Source organism: Anguilla rostrata, chromosome 5, assembly GCF_018555375.3.
Source record: "Anguilla rostrata isolate EN2019 chromosome 5, ASM1855537v3, whole genome shotgun sequence".
Taxonomy (NCBI): Eukaryota; Metazoa; Chordata; class Actinopteri; order Anguilliformes; family Anguillidae; genus Anguilla; species Anguilla rostrata.
The window spans coordinates 64,348,628-64,365,251 of NC_057937.1; the positions used below are offsets into that span (position 1 = coordinate 64,348,628).

A 16,624-nucleotide genomic window follows, 5' to 3' on the forward strand; every position below is an offset into this window, starting at 1 on the left:
TTTGGCGGGGGGGCAGACTTTGGAGCAGAACCACAGTCCACCCTGCTGCTATAAAAGCCCAGGATGGGAGCCTTGTGGGACAGGTAAACACAGAGAACATCTTCAGCCCCGAAACGCACCTGTGACAGGTGAGTGCCTGCACTACAGACAAATTCACTGAACGTTTCCACTTCACATATCATAGCGCACTGAATGCTTATGTATTTGTACAATAAATGACACTGCCTGTATTATAACACACTAAATACTACAGTATTTGTACAAATAAATTTATGATAGAAATACTACATTACCTGTTCTATGATAGATACTACATTACCTGTTCTGTGATAGACATACTACATTACCTGTTCTGTGATAGACTTACTACATTGCCTGTTCTATGATAGATACTGCATTACCTATTCTATGATAGATACTACATTACCTGTTCTGTGATAGACTTACTACATTACCTGTTCTGTGATAGACTTACTACATTACCTGTTCTTTGATAGACTTACTACATTGCCTGTTCTGTGATAGACACTACATTACCTGTTCTGTGATAGACATACTACATTACCTGTTCTGTGATAGACACTACATTGCCTGTTCTGTGATAGACTTACTACATTGCCTGTTCTGTGATAGACACTACATTACCTGTTCTGTGATAGACATACTACATTACCTGTTCTGTGATAAACACTACATTGCCTGTTCTGTGATAGACATACTACATTACCTGTTCTCTGATAGACACTACATTACCTGTTCTGTGATAGACACTAGATTACTTGTTCTGTTATAGACAATACTTTACCTTTTTTGTACATGCTGTACACTACCTGTTCTGTGATACAAGTCGTACAATCCCTGTTCTGTTGTAAATTACCTACTCTGTGAGACATTACCAGCTCTACATACGCACTAGTGTAAAATAGGGTTACATGCAGACTCACACATTTCAGGTCCCAAAGCTCAGATACTGGTGCATACTGAGGCACGGGACCGATACTGTCCCTCTGGCACACCCACGTGTGCGTCACTACAAATCAATAGTGTTCCCTTCAGCTGCCCTCCTTTTGTGCTGGTCCCCCCCACCCCCTCTGTCTCTCATCCGCCTCTCTCTCTGCATCTCTCTGTATCTCTCTGAGGTTTGTTCTGAATGATGTGATTGGTTCTGGGGTTTGTTCTGAATGATGAGATTGGTTCTGAGGTTTGTTCTGAATGATGTTATTGGTTCTGAGGTTTGTTCTGAATGATGTGATTGGTTATGTGTTTCATACAGATGGCCCCTCGCCCGGAAATGAAGGACCAATTGACAGAGCCCAGAGAGACAGACAGTCCCAACTCTTATTCTCCCACTGGTGTGTGTGTGTGTGTGCGTGTGCATGAGGGCTGAATGTGTGCCATTTGTGGTGTGTGTATATTGTGTATTGTGTGTGAGTATGAGTAGTGTAGGTACAGTGTGTGTGAGTGAGCATGTGTACAGTGTATAGTGTCTGTGTAGTTTGTCTAATGTATTTGTGTAGTGTTTCTTATAGTGTGTGAGTGTATATAATATAAGCACATTGTGTGTATTGTTTATAGTGTGTCTAAGTAATGTATGTTTTGCAGGGGTATAATGTGTATTGTGTGTGAATGAGTGTGTGTAATTTGTAGAGTGTGTGGGTGAATGTGTGTATAGTGTTTGTCTAGAGTGTAAATAGTGTGTGAATGTGTTTAATGTAAGTCTTGCATGTTTTTGTGTGTATAGTGTGTGTAATGTGTGTAAGCATGTATAATTTATTGTGTGTAGTGTGTGTTTGTGAATAAATATGTATAATGTATAGTGTGTATACAGTGTTTGTGATTATGTATATACAATGTATTGTGTGCATAGTGTGTATAAAGTGTTTGTGATTAAGTATGTATAATGTATTGTGTGCATAGTGACTACATAGTGCATCTCAACTGAAGCTCAGGTGTAGTTCTCTTCCCCCCCAGTAGATGGCACTGCAGTAGTAAAGGACCCCCCAATCCTCCCAGCTCTGTCCACTGTGACTCTGATCCAGTCAGACCCTTCCCTCCAACTACAGCCAGAGGACCCCTGGGACATACCTGAGCTGCAGGACACTGGGGTCCCCTGGTCAGGTGGGAGAAACCTCCTCAGTCAAAACATGTGTGTATAGCAGCAGCATGGAGCTGAGCTAATGGTCTGTGTGTGTTTGTGTGTGTGTGTACAGTGTGTGTGTGTATTTGTGTGTGTGTACAGTGTGTGTGTGTGTGTGTGTGTGTGTGTGTAATGCTCTCTATATGCTGCAGAGCTAGACTGCAGTGGTAGGGCCCTGAGGCTGTGTATAGTGTGTGTGTACAGTGTTTGTATGGGGTGTGTGTGTGTACAGTGTGTGTGTATGTATGGTGTGTGTATGGTGCGTGTACAGTGTGTGTGTATGTGTGCGTGTAGGGTGTGTATGTGTGTATGGGGTGTGTGTGTGTGTGTGTACAGTGTGTGTAATGCTCTCTGTACGCTGCAGAGCTAGACTGCAGTGGTAGGGCCCTGATGCTGTGTATAGTGTGTGTGTACAGTGTGTGTATGGGGTGTGTGTGTGTGTGTGTGTACAGTGTGTGTGAGTGTGTGTGTGTATGTATGGTGTGTGTATGATGCGTGTACAGTGTGTGTGTGTGTGTGTGTATGGGGTGTGTGTGCGTGTGTGTGTGTGTGTAATGCTCTCTGTATGCTGCAGAGCTGGACTGCAGTGGTAGGGGCCTGATGCTGTGTATAGTGTGTATGCACAGTGTGTGTATGGGGTGTGTGTGTGTGTACAGTGTGTGTGTGTGTGTAATGCTTTCTGTATTCTGCAGAGCTGGACTGCAGTGGTAGGGCCCTGATGCTGTGTATAGTGTGTATGCACAGTGTGTGTATGGGGCGTGTGTGTGTGTGTGTGTGAGTGTGTGTGTGTATGTATGGTGTGTGTATGGTGCGTGTACAGTGTGTGTGTGTGTATGGGGTGTGTGTGCGTGTGTGTGTGTGTGTAATGCTCTCTGAATGCTGCAGAGTTGGACTGCAGTGGTAGGGCCCTGAGGCTGTGTATAGTGTGTGTGTACAGTGTGTGTGTGTGTGTGTGTGTGTGTGTGTGTGTGTGTGTGTAGGTGTGTGTGTGTGTGTGTGTGTGTGTGTGTGTGTGATGTGTGCAGGGTGTGTGTGTGTGTGTGTGTGTGTGTGTAGGGTGTGTGTGTGTACAGTGTGTGTGTGCTTGTGTGTGTGTGTACAGGTGTACAGTGTGTGTGTGGATTTGTGTGTGTGTGTGTGAGTAGTGTGTGTGTGTGTGTAATGCTGCAGAGCTGGACTGCAGTGGTAGGGCCCTGATGCTGTGTATAGTGTGTATGCACAGTGTGTGTGTGGGGTGTGTGTGAGTGAGTGTGTGTAATGCTCTCTGTATGTTGCAGAGCTGGACTGCAGTGATAGGGCCTTGAGGCTGCTGATCTCTGGGGGAAAGCTGCTCCTGCTCGTTGGGCTCCTCTATCTCTTCGTCTGCTCTCTGGACATCCTGAGCTCAGCTTTCCAGCTGGTGGGAGGTAACACCATCTCTTATCCATGCATGTACATGTCAGCAAGTGTGTGCGTGTGTATAGTGTGTGTGTGTGTCTATATGTGTGTGTGTGTGTGTGTGTGTGTGTGCGTGCGTGCGTGTGAGTGTGCATGCGTGTGTGTGTGTGTGTGTGTGTGTGTGTGTGTATGTGTGTATGTGAGTGTGTGTGTGTGTGTATGCATGCGTACGTGTGCATAGTGTGTGTGTGTGTGTGTGTGTATAGTGTGTGTGTGTGAGCGTGTGTGTAGGGGGTGTGTGCGTGCATGTGTATAGTGTGTGTGTGTGTGTGTGCGTGCGTGTGTGTAATAACAGGTAAAATGCTGGCTGTGTGTGCCTCAGGGAAGGCAGCAGGAGATATCTTCCAGGAGAACGCGGTGCTGTCCAACCCGCTGGCAGGCCTGGTGATCGGGGTTCTGGTCACACTGCTGGTGCAGAGCTCCAGCACCTCCAGCTCCATCGTCGTCAGCATGGTGTCCTCTGGATGTGAGTTACACACACACACACACACACACACACACACAAAAGTGCACCTCTCAGGAATATGGATGTGATGATACGGATCTGGTAAGCAGTATGGCGGTGATGGCGATGGTGACGGCTCTTTTTTGTGGCAGTGCTGCAGGTCCAGTCTGCGGTTCCTGTCATCATGGGGACCAACATTGGCACGTCAGTCACAAACACCATTGTGGCCATGACTCAGGCAGGGGACCGCAGCCAGTTCCGCAGGTGAGTCCCACGCCCCTGAGCTGACCCAGCGCTGACCCCGGACTAACCCCGGACTAATCCTGTCTGACCCTGGGCTGACCCAGGGCTGATCCCAGACTAACCTAGGACTAACCCTGAACTAACCCTGGGCTGACCCAGGACTGACCCCAGACTAACCTAGGACTAACCCTGAACTAACCCCAGGCTGACCCAGGGCTCATCCCAGACTAACCTAGGACTAACCCTGAACTAACCCTGGGCTGACCCAGGACTGACCCCGGTCTAATCCAGAACTGGTCCAGGGTTGACCCACGGCTGATGCAGGGCTGACCCCAGACTAACCTAGGACTGACCCAGTGCTGACCTAAGGTTGACCCAGGACTAAGCCTGGACTAACTCAGGGCTGATCCCAGACAAACCCCCAAGACTGACCCAAGACTAACCCAGAACTGCTCCAGGGCTGACCCAGGCTAATTAGCCAGAACTCACCCAGGACTGACTTATTAGCCAGAGCCGACCTAGGACTACCCAGGACCAGGGAAAAGTCAGTTATGGTTTGCACTTGATGCTTTTACATAAGACACTTCAGTGGTTGTTTTGACTGGCTGGTTGTTTTAACTGTACAGGTAATGTTCATGTTCATGAATACCTTGGTATTTTTGCATTTGGTATTTCAGTGATTTTAAGCATGTGGCTGTTTTGACTGTGGGTGGCCTGAGCATATTTTGATTGTGTGCTGGTTTACCGTAGTTTGGCTGTGTGTGATTTTACCATATATTGACTGTGTGCGGTTTTAACATAGTTTAAGTGGTTGTAGATTTACTATAGTTTGACTGGCTGTAGATTTACTATAGTTTGATTGGTTGTAGATTTACTATAGTTTTATTGGTTGTAGATTTACTATAGTTTTATTGGTTGTAGATTTACTATAGTTTGACTGACTGTAGATTTACTATAGTTTGACTGGCTGTAGATTTACTACAGTTTGATTGGTGGTAGATTTACTATAGTTTGATTGGTTGTGCCATGCTCATGAACACTGAGAGAGTTTTCTGTGTGCAGGGCGTTTGCTGGGGCCACAGTTCATGACTTCTTTAACTGGCTCTCAGTGCTGGTGCTGCTGCCCATAGAGGTGGCCTCAGGGTTCCTGTACCGGCTGTCCAAGCTCATGGTGGACTCCCTCCACATCGAGAGCGGCGAGGATGCTCCCGAGCTCCTCAACGTCATCACTGACCCCCTTACCGAATCCATCATCCAGGTACCATACTGCACCATGATTAATTTCTGTAGGAAATTCTGAAAAATTCCAAACTCTCGGTGCTGTATAGGTATGGGGCATGCCGCCCCACCAAGCTGTAGTAACTTAGCATACCTGCCATCCCAATTCCCATTCCCAATACCTTAATGATCACATTATACTACCATTTCCATAGCAATCATACAATGCCATCATTACCATTAACACCATCATTACCATACTGTACACATATTGTCAAAACTACAATTACTGCCATAACCACCATACTGTACCATTGTTTCCAGCAATCATCATTACTGTATGTGATATACTGCACCATAACTTCCATAACTACCATACTGTAGTTGTTACATTACTGCCACAGTGTGTATTACTGTGAAAATTATAATACATGGTAATTGCATTGTGTAATATATTCTGTGTAAATGATCATGTCTTTCTTCAGCTGGATGAATCTGTCATCAGTGGAATCGCCACAGGAGACCCAACCGCTCGAAATAAGAGCCTCATTAAGATCTGGTGCAAAACACAGACCAACACAGTATGTAAGCCCGCTAAAACACAGACTAACACAGTACTTAATCCTGCTAAAACACAGACTAACACAGTACTTAATCCTGCTAAAACACAGACTAACACAGTACTTAATCCTGCTAAAACACAGACTAACACAGTATGAATCCGCCTACACACAGAGAACACGTACTAATCCCACTAAAACAAGAACACGTATGTAAATCCGCTAAAACACAGACTAACACAGTACTTAATCCTGCTAAAACACAGACTAACACAGTACTTAATCCTGCTAAAACACAGACTAACACAGTACTTAATCCTGCTAAAACACAGACTAACACAGTACTTAATCCCGCTAAAACACAGACTAACACAGTACGTAATCCCACTAAAACACAGACTAACCCAACACAATCCCACTAAAACACAGACTAACACAGTACGTAATCCCGCTAAAACACAGACTAACACAGTAGGTAATCCCACTAAAACACAGACTAACACAGTACTTAATCCCACTAAAACACAGACTAACACAGTACGTAATCCCACTAAAACACAGACCAACACAGTACGTAATCCCACTAAAACACAGACCAACACAGTACTTAATCCCACTAAAACACAGACCAACACAGTACGTAATCCCACTAAAACACAGACTAACCCAATACATAATCCCACTAAAACACAGACCAACACAGTACGTAATCCCACTAAAACACAGACTAACCCAATACATAATCCCACTAAAACACAGACCAACACAGTACTTAATCCCGCTAAAACACAGACCAACACAGTACTTAATCCCACTAAAACACAGACCAACACAGTACTTAATCTCGCTAAAACACAGACCAACACAGTACTTAATCCCACTAAAACACAGACCAACACAGTGCGTAATCCCGCTAAAACACAGACCAACACAGTGCGTAATCCAGGTAAAATACATAAAATCCTACAATGCTGCCTAAGACATGCAGTTGTAAAGAGTGTCTGCTAAATGCCTGTAATGTAATGGGACAGGCATATGGCCCAATGAGGGTGCTGTATTATGTCTTTGAAGGTTTGCTGTTAATATTGTACTATTTTTATGGAGTTATTCTTTCATTGCTGAGTTTCAGTGTTTTTATGGCCATTGTAAATGATGTGTATCTGTGAAGCTTATTGCCTGTATGGCAAAGACCAATTTACCAAGACTGGTTTTATTTACGCAATCAAATAAATTCAATGCCCTCATTCACAAATTCGCAGTAGGAGACACTCATAAAAAGGGCCATAAATAATATGGGAGGCTTTCACATCCAGATTACCAGGTGCTCAGAAATGTGTAGGAGCAACCAGGCACAACTAGCGAGGGAACCACAAGAAAAAGAAAACAGGAAATACAGGTTGAGCTAATGGTACAGTTATAGCACATGCATACAACACCGACAGAGAAGATAAAAATTTGGAGTGATGTCACATACAAAATACATGTTTGTATGCGTTAGGTATAATAAAACGTACACAGTAGAGGAGGTAAGGAAAAGATGACATGATCTTGGGTGGCATACGTAAAGAAACTTTACGAGGGCAAAAGACACAGGTGGTGGTCCAGCTAAAGAAAAAATATTAGCACTGATAGAACAACAGGTGGAAATTTCCTGCAAAACAAGCAAGTTGTGGGAGTGGAAGGAAAGGACACGGATGAACTTGAGATGGAAAAAGGCCACAGAGTAGCTGAAGGCAAAACTATTCACAATTCAGTATATATGCTCCTGAACAATTATTTAAATAGTTTACATTCAGAACTGAGTTTTTATGCCTACTGCTAGCAGATGACTTCAACAGAGGTCTTGCATCCTTTCAACAGAACAAATGTGATTTTATATTTTATCTGAACATAAACGAGAAGTCTCCAGCAAGTTATATGTTATCCAGAGTGCATCTCCACCCCTTCAGCACAGGAGGAAAGAGGGTGTGTATACGACACCGTTCTCTGGCATCCTGTGTATGAGCGGTAGGCCATATCTGTGCAAATTACCGCCTGATTTAGGAGTTCTAAAAATCCTCAAGCAAAGAGGGGAGTCTAATGTATGCTTTTATAAATTAGACAGAATACTTAATTGGCCAAATTTCCATAATCTCCACCCTGCTGTAGCGCATTCACTCCAGGAATACATATGCATGAACACATTTAACTATGCATCAAGAGGAAAGTCGCAGAGTGAAGTTATCCCCGCAGATTACGTCCCAATAGCGATTCTGACCCATTGGGACCGTTGATTTCATGGCCTTGTCCCAACTGCTTTAGTGTCTGAAACGCAGTCGCAATCTTTTCAGAAATCTGGCCCATTATCTTTGGCGGTTTACCTTTTAATAATGTAGGTTTTAGTCATGTACCACGGTTATGGTCAGAGGAGGCTGTGTTTGCACAATGTGGTGGTGTGTGATTGGCCGTTGCAGTTACTCTGTTTTTGGGTGTGGCGTTGCAGACATTGATGAACGTGACTGTCCCTGGGATAGAAAACTGTACCTCTAGCGCGCTCTGCTGGGTCAGCGGGAATATAACATGGACCCTGAAGAATGTGTCCTTGACCGTCAACATTGAAAAATGTATGTATGACACCATCTGGGGCCTCCTGTGCCTCACTGCCTTGGACCTCATTTGGGAGGTGTGTGAAGTATTTGTGCTGTGTGTGGGTGCTCATTTGGGAGATGTGAGGTATATGTGTTTTATGTGGGTGCTCATTAGGGAGGTGTGTGAAGTATTTGTGCTGTGTGTGGGTGCTCATTTGGGAGGTGTGTGAGGTATATGTGCTCTGTGTGGGTGCTGATTTGGGAGGTGTGTGAGGTATAAGCGCTGTGTGTGGGTGATCATTTGGGAGGTGTGTGAGGTATAAGCACTGTGTGGGTGCTAATTTGGGAGGTGTGTGAGGTATAAGCACTGTGTGGGTGCTCATTTGGGAGGTGTGTGAGGTATAAGCACTGTGTGGGTGCTCATTTGGGAGGTGTGTGAGGTATAAGTGCTGTGTGTGGGTGCTCATTTGGGAGATGTGTGAGGTATAAGCACTGTGTGGGTGCTCATTTGGGAGGTGTGTGAGGTATAAGCACTGTGTGGGTGCTCATTTGGGAGGTGTGTGAGGTATAAGTGCTGTGTGTGGGTGCTCATTTGGGAGGTGTGTGAGGTATAAGCGCTGTGTGTGGGTGCTCATTTGGGAGGTGTGTGAGGTATAAGCGCTGTGTGTGGGTGCTCATTTGGGAGGTGTGTGAGGTATAAGTGCTGTGTGTGGGTGCTCATTTGGGAGGTGTGTGAGGTATAAGCGCTGTGTGTGGGTGATCATTTGGGAGGTGATGAGGTATAAGCCGCTGGTGTGTGGGTGCTCATTTGGGAGGTGTGTGAGGTATAAGTGCTGTGTGTGGGTGCTCATTTGGGAGGTGTGTGAGGTATAAGCGCTGTGTGTGGGTGATCATTTGGGAGGTGATGAGGTATAAGCGCTGTGTGTGGGTGCTCATTTGGGAGGTGTGTGAGGTATAAGCGCTGTGTGTGGGTGCTCATTTGGGAGATGTGTGAGGTATAAGCACTGTGTGGGTGCTCATTTGGGAGATGTGTGAAGTATAAGCGCTGTGTGTGGGTGCTCATTTGGGAGGTGTGTGAGGTATAAGCGCTGTGTGTGGGTGCTCATTTGGGAGGTGTGTGAGGTATAGGCACTGTGTGTGGGTGCTCATTTGGGAGGTGTGTGAGGTATAAGCGCTGTGTGTGGGTGCTCATTTGTGTGGTTTTGCATAGGCCAGCACCTCTTCGTGAACAGCAGCCTATCAGACCTGGCTGTGGGGCTGATCCTGCTCATCCTGTCCCTGCTCACACTCTGCACCTGTCTGATCCTGGTAGTTAAGCTGCTGAACTCCATGCTCCAGGGCCAGGTGGCTGTGGTCATCAAGAAGATAATCAACACAGGTACAGATCTACAGCACTCTCACCAAGGTCCTCTATACCGACATACATCTACAGTACACTCACCAAAATCCTCTATATAGGTATAGATCTACAGCACTCTCACCAAGGTCCTCTATACTGACATACATCTACAGTACACTCACCAAAATCCTCTATATAGGTATAGATCTACAGCACTCTCACCAAGGTCCTCTATACTAACATACATCTACAGTACACTCACCAAAATCCTCTATATAGGTATAGATCTACAGCACTCTCACCAAGGTCCTCTATACTGACATACATCTACAGTACACTCACCAAAATCCTCTATATAGGTATAGATCTGCAGCACTCTCACCAAGGTCCTCTATACCGACATACATCTACAGTACACTCACCAAAATCCTCTATATAGGTATAGATCTACAGCACTCTCACCAAGGTCCTCTATACTAACATACATCTACAGTACACTCACCAAAATCCTCTATATAGGTATAGATCTACAGCACTCTCACCAAGGTCCTCTATACTGACATACATCTACAGTACACTCACCAAAATCCTCTATATAGGTATAGATCTACAGCACACTCACCAAGGTCCTCTCTACTGGTATAGATCTGCAACATACTCACCAAAATCCCCTCTGCTGGTATAGATCTACAGCACACTCACCAAGATCCTCTATTTGGTACATATCTAAAGAGCACTCACCAAGATCCTCTACACAGGTACGTATGTACAGCAGACTCACCTAGGTCCTAGATGGTTACAGATCTACAGCATACTCACCAAAATCCTCCCCATAAGTAAATATCTAGAACACACTCTTCAGTGTATATGCTGTGGGTGAGTATGTATATACAGTGCACATAGTGTTAGTGTGCATGCATATATAGAGTATGTAGTCTGAGTGTGTCTGTATATAGTGTAAAGTATATAAGGTGTGGATGTGTATGTATATACAGTGTATATAGTATATAACATTTGGGTTTGTATGTTTAGTATATATAGTGTGGGTGCTTACAGTATGTATAGTGCATAAAGTGTGGGTTTGTATCTATAGTGTATAAAGTGTGGTTGTGTAGGTATAGGGTATAAAGTGTGGGTGTGTATGTATAGGGTATAAAGTGTGGGTTTGTATGTTGAGTGTATATCGTGTGGGTTTTTACAGTATGTATAGTGCTTAAAATGTGGGAGTATAAAGTGTGGGTGTGTATGTATGTAATGTGTGTAGTGTGTATAGAGTAGGTGTGTTTCTATAGTGCATGTAGTAAGGGTGTGTATGTGTAGTGTAGAAAGTGTGGGTGTGTGCATAGTGTATAAAGTGTGGGTGTGCATGTATAGTGTATAAAGTGTGGGTGTGTATGTATAGGGTATAAAGTGTGGGTGTGTATTTATAGTGTATAAAGTGTGGGTTGTATGTATAGTGTGGGTGTGTATGTATAGTGTATAAAGTGTGGGTTGTATGTATAGTGTGGGTGTGTATCTATAGTGTATAAAGTGTGGGTGTGTATGTATAGTGTATAACGTGTGGGTTGTATGTATAGTGTGTATGTATAGTGTATAAAGTGTGGGTGTGTATTTACAGTGTATAAAGTGTGGGTTGCATGTATAATGTATAAAGTGTGGGTGTGTATGTATAGGGTATAAAGTGTGGATTGTATGTATAGTGTATATAGTGTGTGTGTATAGTGTATAAAGTGTGGGTTGTATGTATAGTGTATATAGTGTGTGTGTTTATAGTGTATAAAGTGTGGTGTGGGTGTGTTGCAGACTTCCCCTTCCCTCTGGGTTGGCTGACAGGCTACCTGGCCATCCTGGTGGGGGCAGGGATGACTTTTGTGGTGCAGAGCAGCTCTGTCTTCACCTCTGCCATCACTCCCCTTGTCGGTCAGTATTTCATAACTAAGATTTTGCTCCAGTCTGATCAGCTTCTCCTACTTGGAGGACGGAGTGTAGCACAGTGGGTAAGGGACTGGGCTTGTAACCGAAAGGTCGCAGGTTTGATTCCCGGGTAGGACACTGCCATTGTACCCTTGAGCAAGGTACTTAACCGAAATTGCTTCAGTATATATCCAGCTGTATAAATGGATACAATGTAAATGCTATATAAAAGTTGTGTAAGTCGCTCTGGATAAGAGCGTCTGCTAAATGCCTGTAATGTAATGTAATGTACTGTCTTACACAGATATGCTTCTCTCTGATGTTATTGGTTATGCTTCACTCCACTGTGATTGGTTATGCGTTGCTCCAGTTTGATTGGTTATGCTTATTATAATTATATAAAGCCATTTCTCTAAACCAGCACATTTTCATAAAATATTTGGATTTTGCATCACTCACAGCAGATGTAATAAGTAATTAATTGCTAATCTTTGTCTGTGTTTTAGGCATTGGTGTTATCAGCATTGAGCGAGCCTATCCCCTCTCTTTGGGTTCCAACATTGGCACCACAACCACAGCCGTGCTGGCAGCCATGGCCAGTCCAGGAGACACACTGGCCAACTCATTGCAGGTCAGAAACCATAGCAACCAATACACCACTCACTGCAGGTCAGGAACCATAGCAACCAATACACTACTCACAGCAGGTCAGGAGCCATAGCAACCAATACACCACTCGCTGCAGGTCAGGAACCATAGAAACCAATACACCACTCACTGCAGGTCAGGAACCATAGCAACAAATGCACCGCTTGCTGCAGGTCAGGAACCATAGCAACCAATACACCACTCACTGTAGGTCAGGAACCATAGCAACCAATACACCGCTCGCTGCAGGTCAGGAACCATAGCAACCAATACACCACTTGCTGCAGGTCAGGAACCATAGCAACCAATATACCACTCACTGCAGGTCAGAAACCATAGCAACCAATACACCACTCGCTGCAGGTCAGGAACCATAGCAACCAATACACCACTCACTGCAGGTCAGGAACCATAGCAACCAATATACCACTCCCTGCAGCTCAGGAATCATAGCAACCAATACACCACTCACTGTAGGTCAGGAACCATGGCAACCAATACACCACTCGGTGCAGGTCAGGAACCATAGCAACCAATACACTACTCACTGCAGGTCAGGAATCATAGCAACCAATACACTACTCACTGCAGGTCAGGAACCATAGCAACCAATACACCACTCACTGCAGGGCAGGGCATAGCAACAAAAAAACTCATCACTTCACATACTTAACTCTGTTCTGTTCTACAACTTCTAAAGCTGAGCACTGGACTCCTGTTAAGCATGTTGGATTGCTGCAAGATGCTCTGTGCACTCACTGTATAAAGCATGTGGGTGCTCAGACCTTGGTGCACTTCACTGCATAATAGCATGTTGGGTGCTCGCAGATCACTCTGTCACTTCCTGTACAATAGCATTGGTGTGCCACAATTGCTCGGGTCCTTCTGTATAATACATGTCTGGGCTTGCTCGCATCGCTCTGGTGCACTTCCTGTATAAAGCATGTTTGGATTTGCTCGCAGATTGCTCTGGTGCACTTCCTGTATAAAGCATGTTTGGGTTTGCTCGCAGATCGCTCTGGTGCACTTCCTGTATAATAGCATGTTTGGGTTTGCTCGCAGATCGCTCTGGTGCACTTCCTGTATAATAGCATGTTTGGGTTTGCTCGCAGATCGCTCTGGTGCACTTCCTGTATAATAGCATGTTTGGGTTTGCTCGCGGATCGCTCTGGTGCACTTCCTGTATAATAGCATGTTTGGGTTTGCTCGCGGATCGCTCTGGTGCACTTCCTGTGTAATAGCATGTTTGGGTTTTCTCGCGGATCGCTCTGGTGCACTTCCTGTATAATAGCATGTCTGGGTTTGCTCGCGGATCGCTCTGGTGCACTTCCTGTATAATAGCATGTTTGGGTTTGCTCGCGGATCGCTCTGGTGCACTTCCTGTATAATAGCAGTTTGGGTTTGCTCACAGATCGCTCTGGTGCACTTCCTGTATAATAGCAGTTTGGGTTTGCTCGCGGATCGCTCTGGTGCACTTCCTGTATAATAGCATGTTTGGGTTTGCTCACAGATCGCTCTGGTGCACTTCCTGTATAATAGCAGTTTGGGTTTGCTCACAGATCGCTCTGGTGCACTTCCTGTATAATAGCAGTTTGGGTTTGCTCACAGATCGCTCTGGTGCACTTCCTGTATAATAGCAGTTTGGGTTTGCTCACAGATCGCTCTGGTGCACTTGCTGTTTAATGTGATGGGGATCCTGCTGTGGTTCCCCGTACCGCCCATGCGGCTGCCGATCCGGATGGCCAAGGCGCTGGGGGACCGCACGGCGCAGCACCGATGGTTTGCTGCCGTCTACATCCTGCTCTGCTTCTTCCTGCTGCCGCTGCTGGTGTTCGGGCTGTCCCTGGCGGGCTGGCCGGCGCTGGCCGGAGTGGGCGGGCCCATCGTCGCGCTGCTGCTGCTGGTTGTCGTGGTGAACCTGCTGCAGTCACACAGGCCGCAGCTGCTGCCCACCGTTCTGCGCAGCTGGGACTTCCTGCCTGTCTGGCTGCGCTCACTGGAACCCTGGGACCATGTGGTGAGTGCCTGCTGGTGCTCCTGCTGTCGCCGTGACGATGCCGTGCCCCAGGAGAAGCAGGAGTCACACGTTCTGGAGATATACGACAACCCAGCACTCTCCCCGGAAAGCCAGACCACACCAGACAAGCAGGGCGTTGTCAAAGCAACGTATCTGTAACGTTTTCACAGCATATTCCCCCCATGCCCAAACTGCAGGGCATCAAAGCAAAGCATCCAGACCTGGCCTGTATGAGTTTTTATTGCATATGGACACATTGGATTAAATGGCTTTTTAAAATTCCACTTACTGTAATACAATTTTATTACAAATTTTGTATATATTTTAAATTTACTGTACATGTAAATATTGTGTAATTACTATTATCCACTGGTTAGAGGCTGAGTCTAAAAGAATCTGTGAGAGGGAAGTGATGTCATAGACCTAACAACCAGTCAGCTGCTCCACTTCCACCTTAATTATCCCATTCGATTTAGTGTCTGCTGGGGTCCCCAACCCTGGTCCTGGAGAGCCATTGGGTCTGCTGGAATCCCCAACCCTGGCCCTGGAGAGCCACAGGGTCTGCTGGGGTCCCCAACCCTGGCCCTGGAGAGCCACAGGGTCTGCTGGGGTCCCCAACCCTGGGCCTTTTTGTTTAAATCAAATTGCAGTAAATCACATGTAAAATGCAAACAAGTGCTCCTTATTGAGTTTGATCCATCACCACACTCATAAGTGCTGACAGACTGAGCCATACTTATATCACTGTACTGTATCTGAATGCAATCATCTGAAAAATCAGCCAGCAGAATGAGACCAACCTGTTCAGCCCCCTCCAGGATAAACAGAATGAGACCAACCTGTTCTCAGGAGCTGCCCTACTGATCTGCACAGAATGTTGGGTTTGTTCATTCAGTTACCTGGGAAAGTTTATACAACAATATGGTCACTACAGCCATGTGTATTGAAGTGGAAGATAAAAGATGACAAATCCTCCGTCTGTATGGATCTGACTGAAGAGCTCTGGCCTCCAGGAATGGGGGGCCTGTGTGCTCAGGACATGTGTCCTCTTGGTGGGGTGCACGAACGAGGACTTCAGTTCCGCCTGAGTGGCCCTTCATGCCACAGAAATACAATTCGGTTTGATTCGGTTTTATTTGTTATTTTTAATTCAACCTTTATTTAATTATTTTTGGATCAAAACCTCTCCAGCAAGAGAGGCCCACAATGGGTTTAATTCAATTCAATGAAATTCAATTAAATTTATTCTGTGTAGCACTTTTTACAGAGAACTGTTACAAAGACGCTTTACAGAGAAACAGAAGGAAAATTGAGCAGAAACCAGGGCCTGAACCCCAAAAAGCAAGAATGTGAAAACTCCCCAGTGATGAACACTGAAATGGTGGTGAGAACACCCCCCCGCCCTAGGATGACCCCGGCCACAGAGGGGGGCTCGTCCTGCTGATGCCTTTGGAACACAAGGTCCCTCTGAGGGGCATATATTCAGTATAGAGTAGTTAATATACAGTACATTTCTTTTTTTGGGATGTATTAACTATTAACTATATCTTTGCTTAGAAATGCAGATGTCATGTCAGATGCTCTCACACAGACATTTTGTGCATAGAGGTGCTTTGCTGGACTGTGTGGGGCAGGGTGACAATGACTCTCATTTCTCTGTTCTCAGACAAATCACACTCTGTTTGGAAGATATTTTAGAGATATTTATATCAACTAAAATACGGTTTTACTGATGGATATATGTATAAAAAATAAATTTCCCCCCTTTTATTCATCTTTTGTCATGCCTACTGAATAATTTATTTTGTTTGCTGTTTTTATACAAAATTGTATTTTTTATTTCACTCTTTTCTGTTTTTTTTTTAACTTCATCTTCAGTTTGGGAATGTGCGCATCCGCTCTCTCATTCGCTGCACCTCTTAAGCCGCGTTTCCACCAAAAGTACCCGGAACTACTTTTCAAGGAACTAAAAGGTTCCTTCAGCCCGTTGTTGTCTGCGTTTCCACCGCGGTCTAAAGTCCCGCGAAGATTGGGCAAATTAGCCCACTGACGTATGAAAAAGCGACGTTGTCGTCGGTCCATCTGTCCTATGATTTCTT

The 16,624-nt window shown here is 45.2% G+C and overlaps 1 protein-coding gene across 2 annotated transcripts in view; it reads left to right on the plus strand.

The window, feature by feature from the left end:
• The window catches only part of LOC135255993 (sodium-dependent phosphate transport protein 2B-like), a 16,833-nt gene extending 534 nt beyond the window's left edge, over positions 1 to 16,299 (plus strand). Inside the window, exons 1-13 of one of the 2 annotated variants that reach the window (XM_064337863.1) lie at positions 1 to 128; positions 1,274 to 1,352; positions 1,972 to 2,118; positions 3,415 to 3,543; positions 3,897 to 4,040; positions 4,172 to 4,283; positions 5,325 to 5,520; positions 5,966 to 6,061; positions 8,523 to 8,643; positions 9,818 to 9,985; positions 11,750 to 11,866; positions 12,367 to 12,491; positions 14,166 to 16,299. The exon at positions 1 to 128 is cut by the window's left edge and continues 534 nt beyond it. In XM_064337863.1, the coding sequence (XP_064193933.1) occupies positions 1,274 to 1,352; positions 1,972 to 2,118; positions 3,415 to 3,543; positions 3,897 to 4,040; positions 4,172 to 4,283; positions 5,325 to 5,520; positions 5,966 to 6,061; positions 8,523 to 8,643; positions 9,818 to 9,985; positions 11,750 to 11,866; positions 12,367 to 12,491; positions 14,166 to 14,684 (1,953 nt within the window). In that variant the 5' untranslated portion in view covers positions 1 to 128 and the 3' untranslated portion in view covers positions 14,685 to 16,299. The remainder of the gene's footprint in view (positions 129 to 1,273; positions 1,353 to 1,971; positions 2,119 to 3,414; positions 3,544 to 3,896; positions 4,041 to 4,171; positions 4,284 to 5,324; positions 5,521 to 5,965; positions 6,062 to 8,522; positions 8,644 to 9,817; positions 9,986 to 11,749; positions 11,867 to 12,366; positions 12,492 to 14,165) is intronic. The other variant, XM_064337864.1, reaches the window with a different exon arrangement.
• Positions 16,300 to 16,624: the final 325 nt, after the last annotated feature.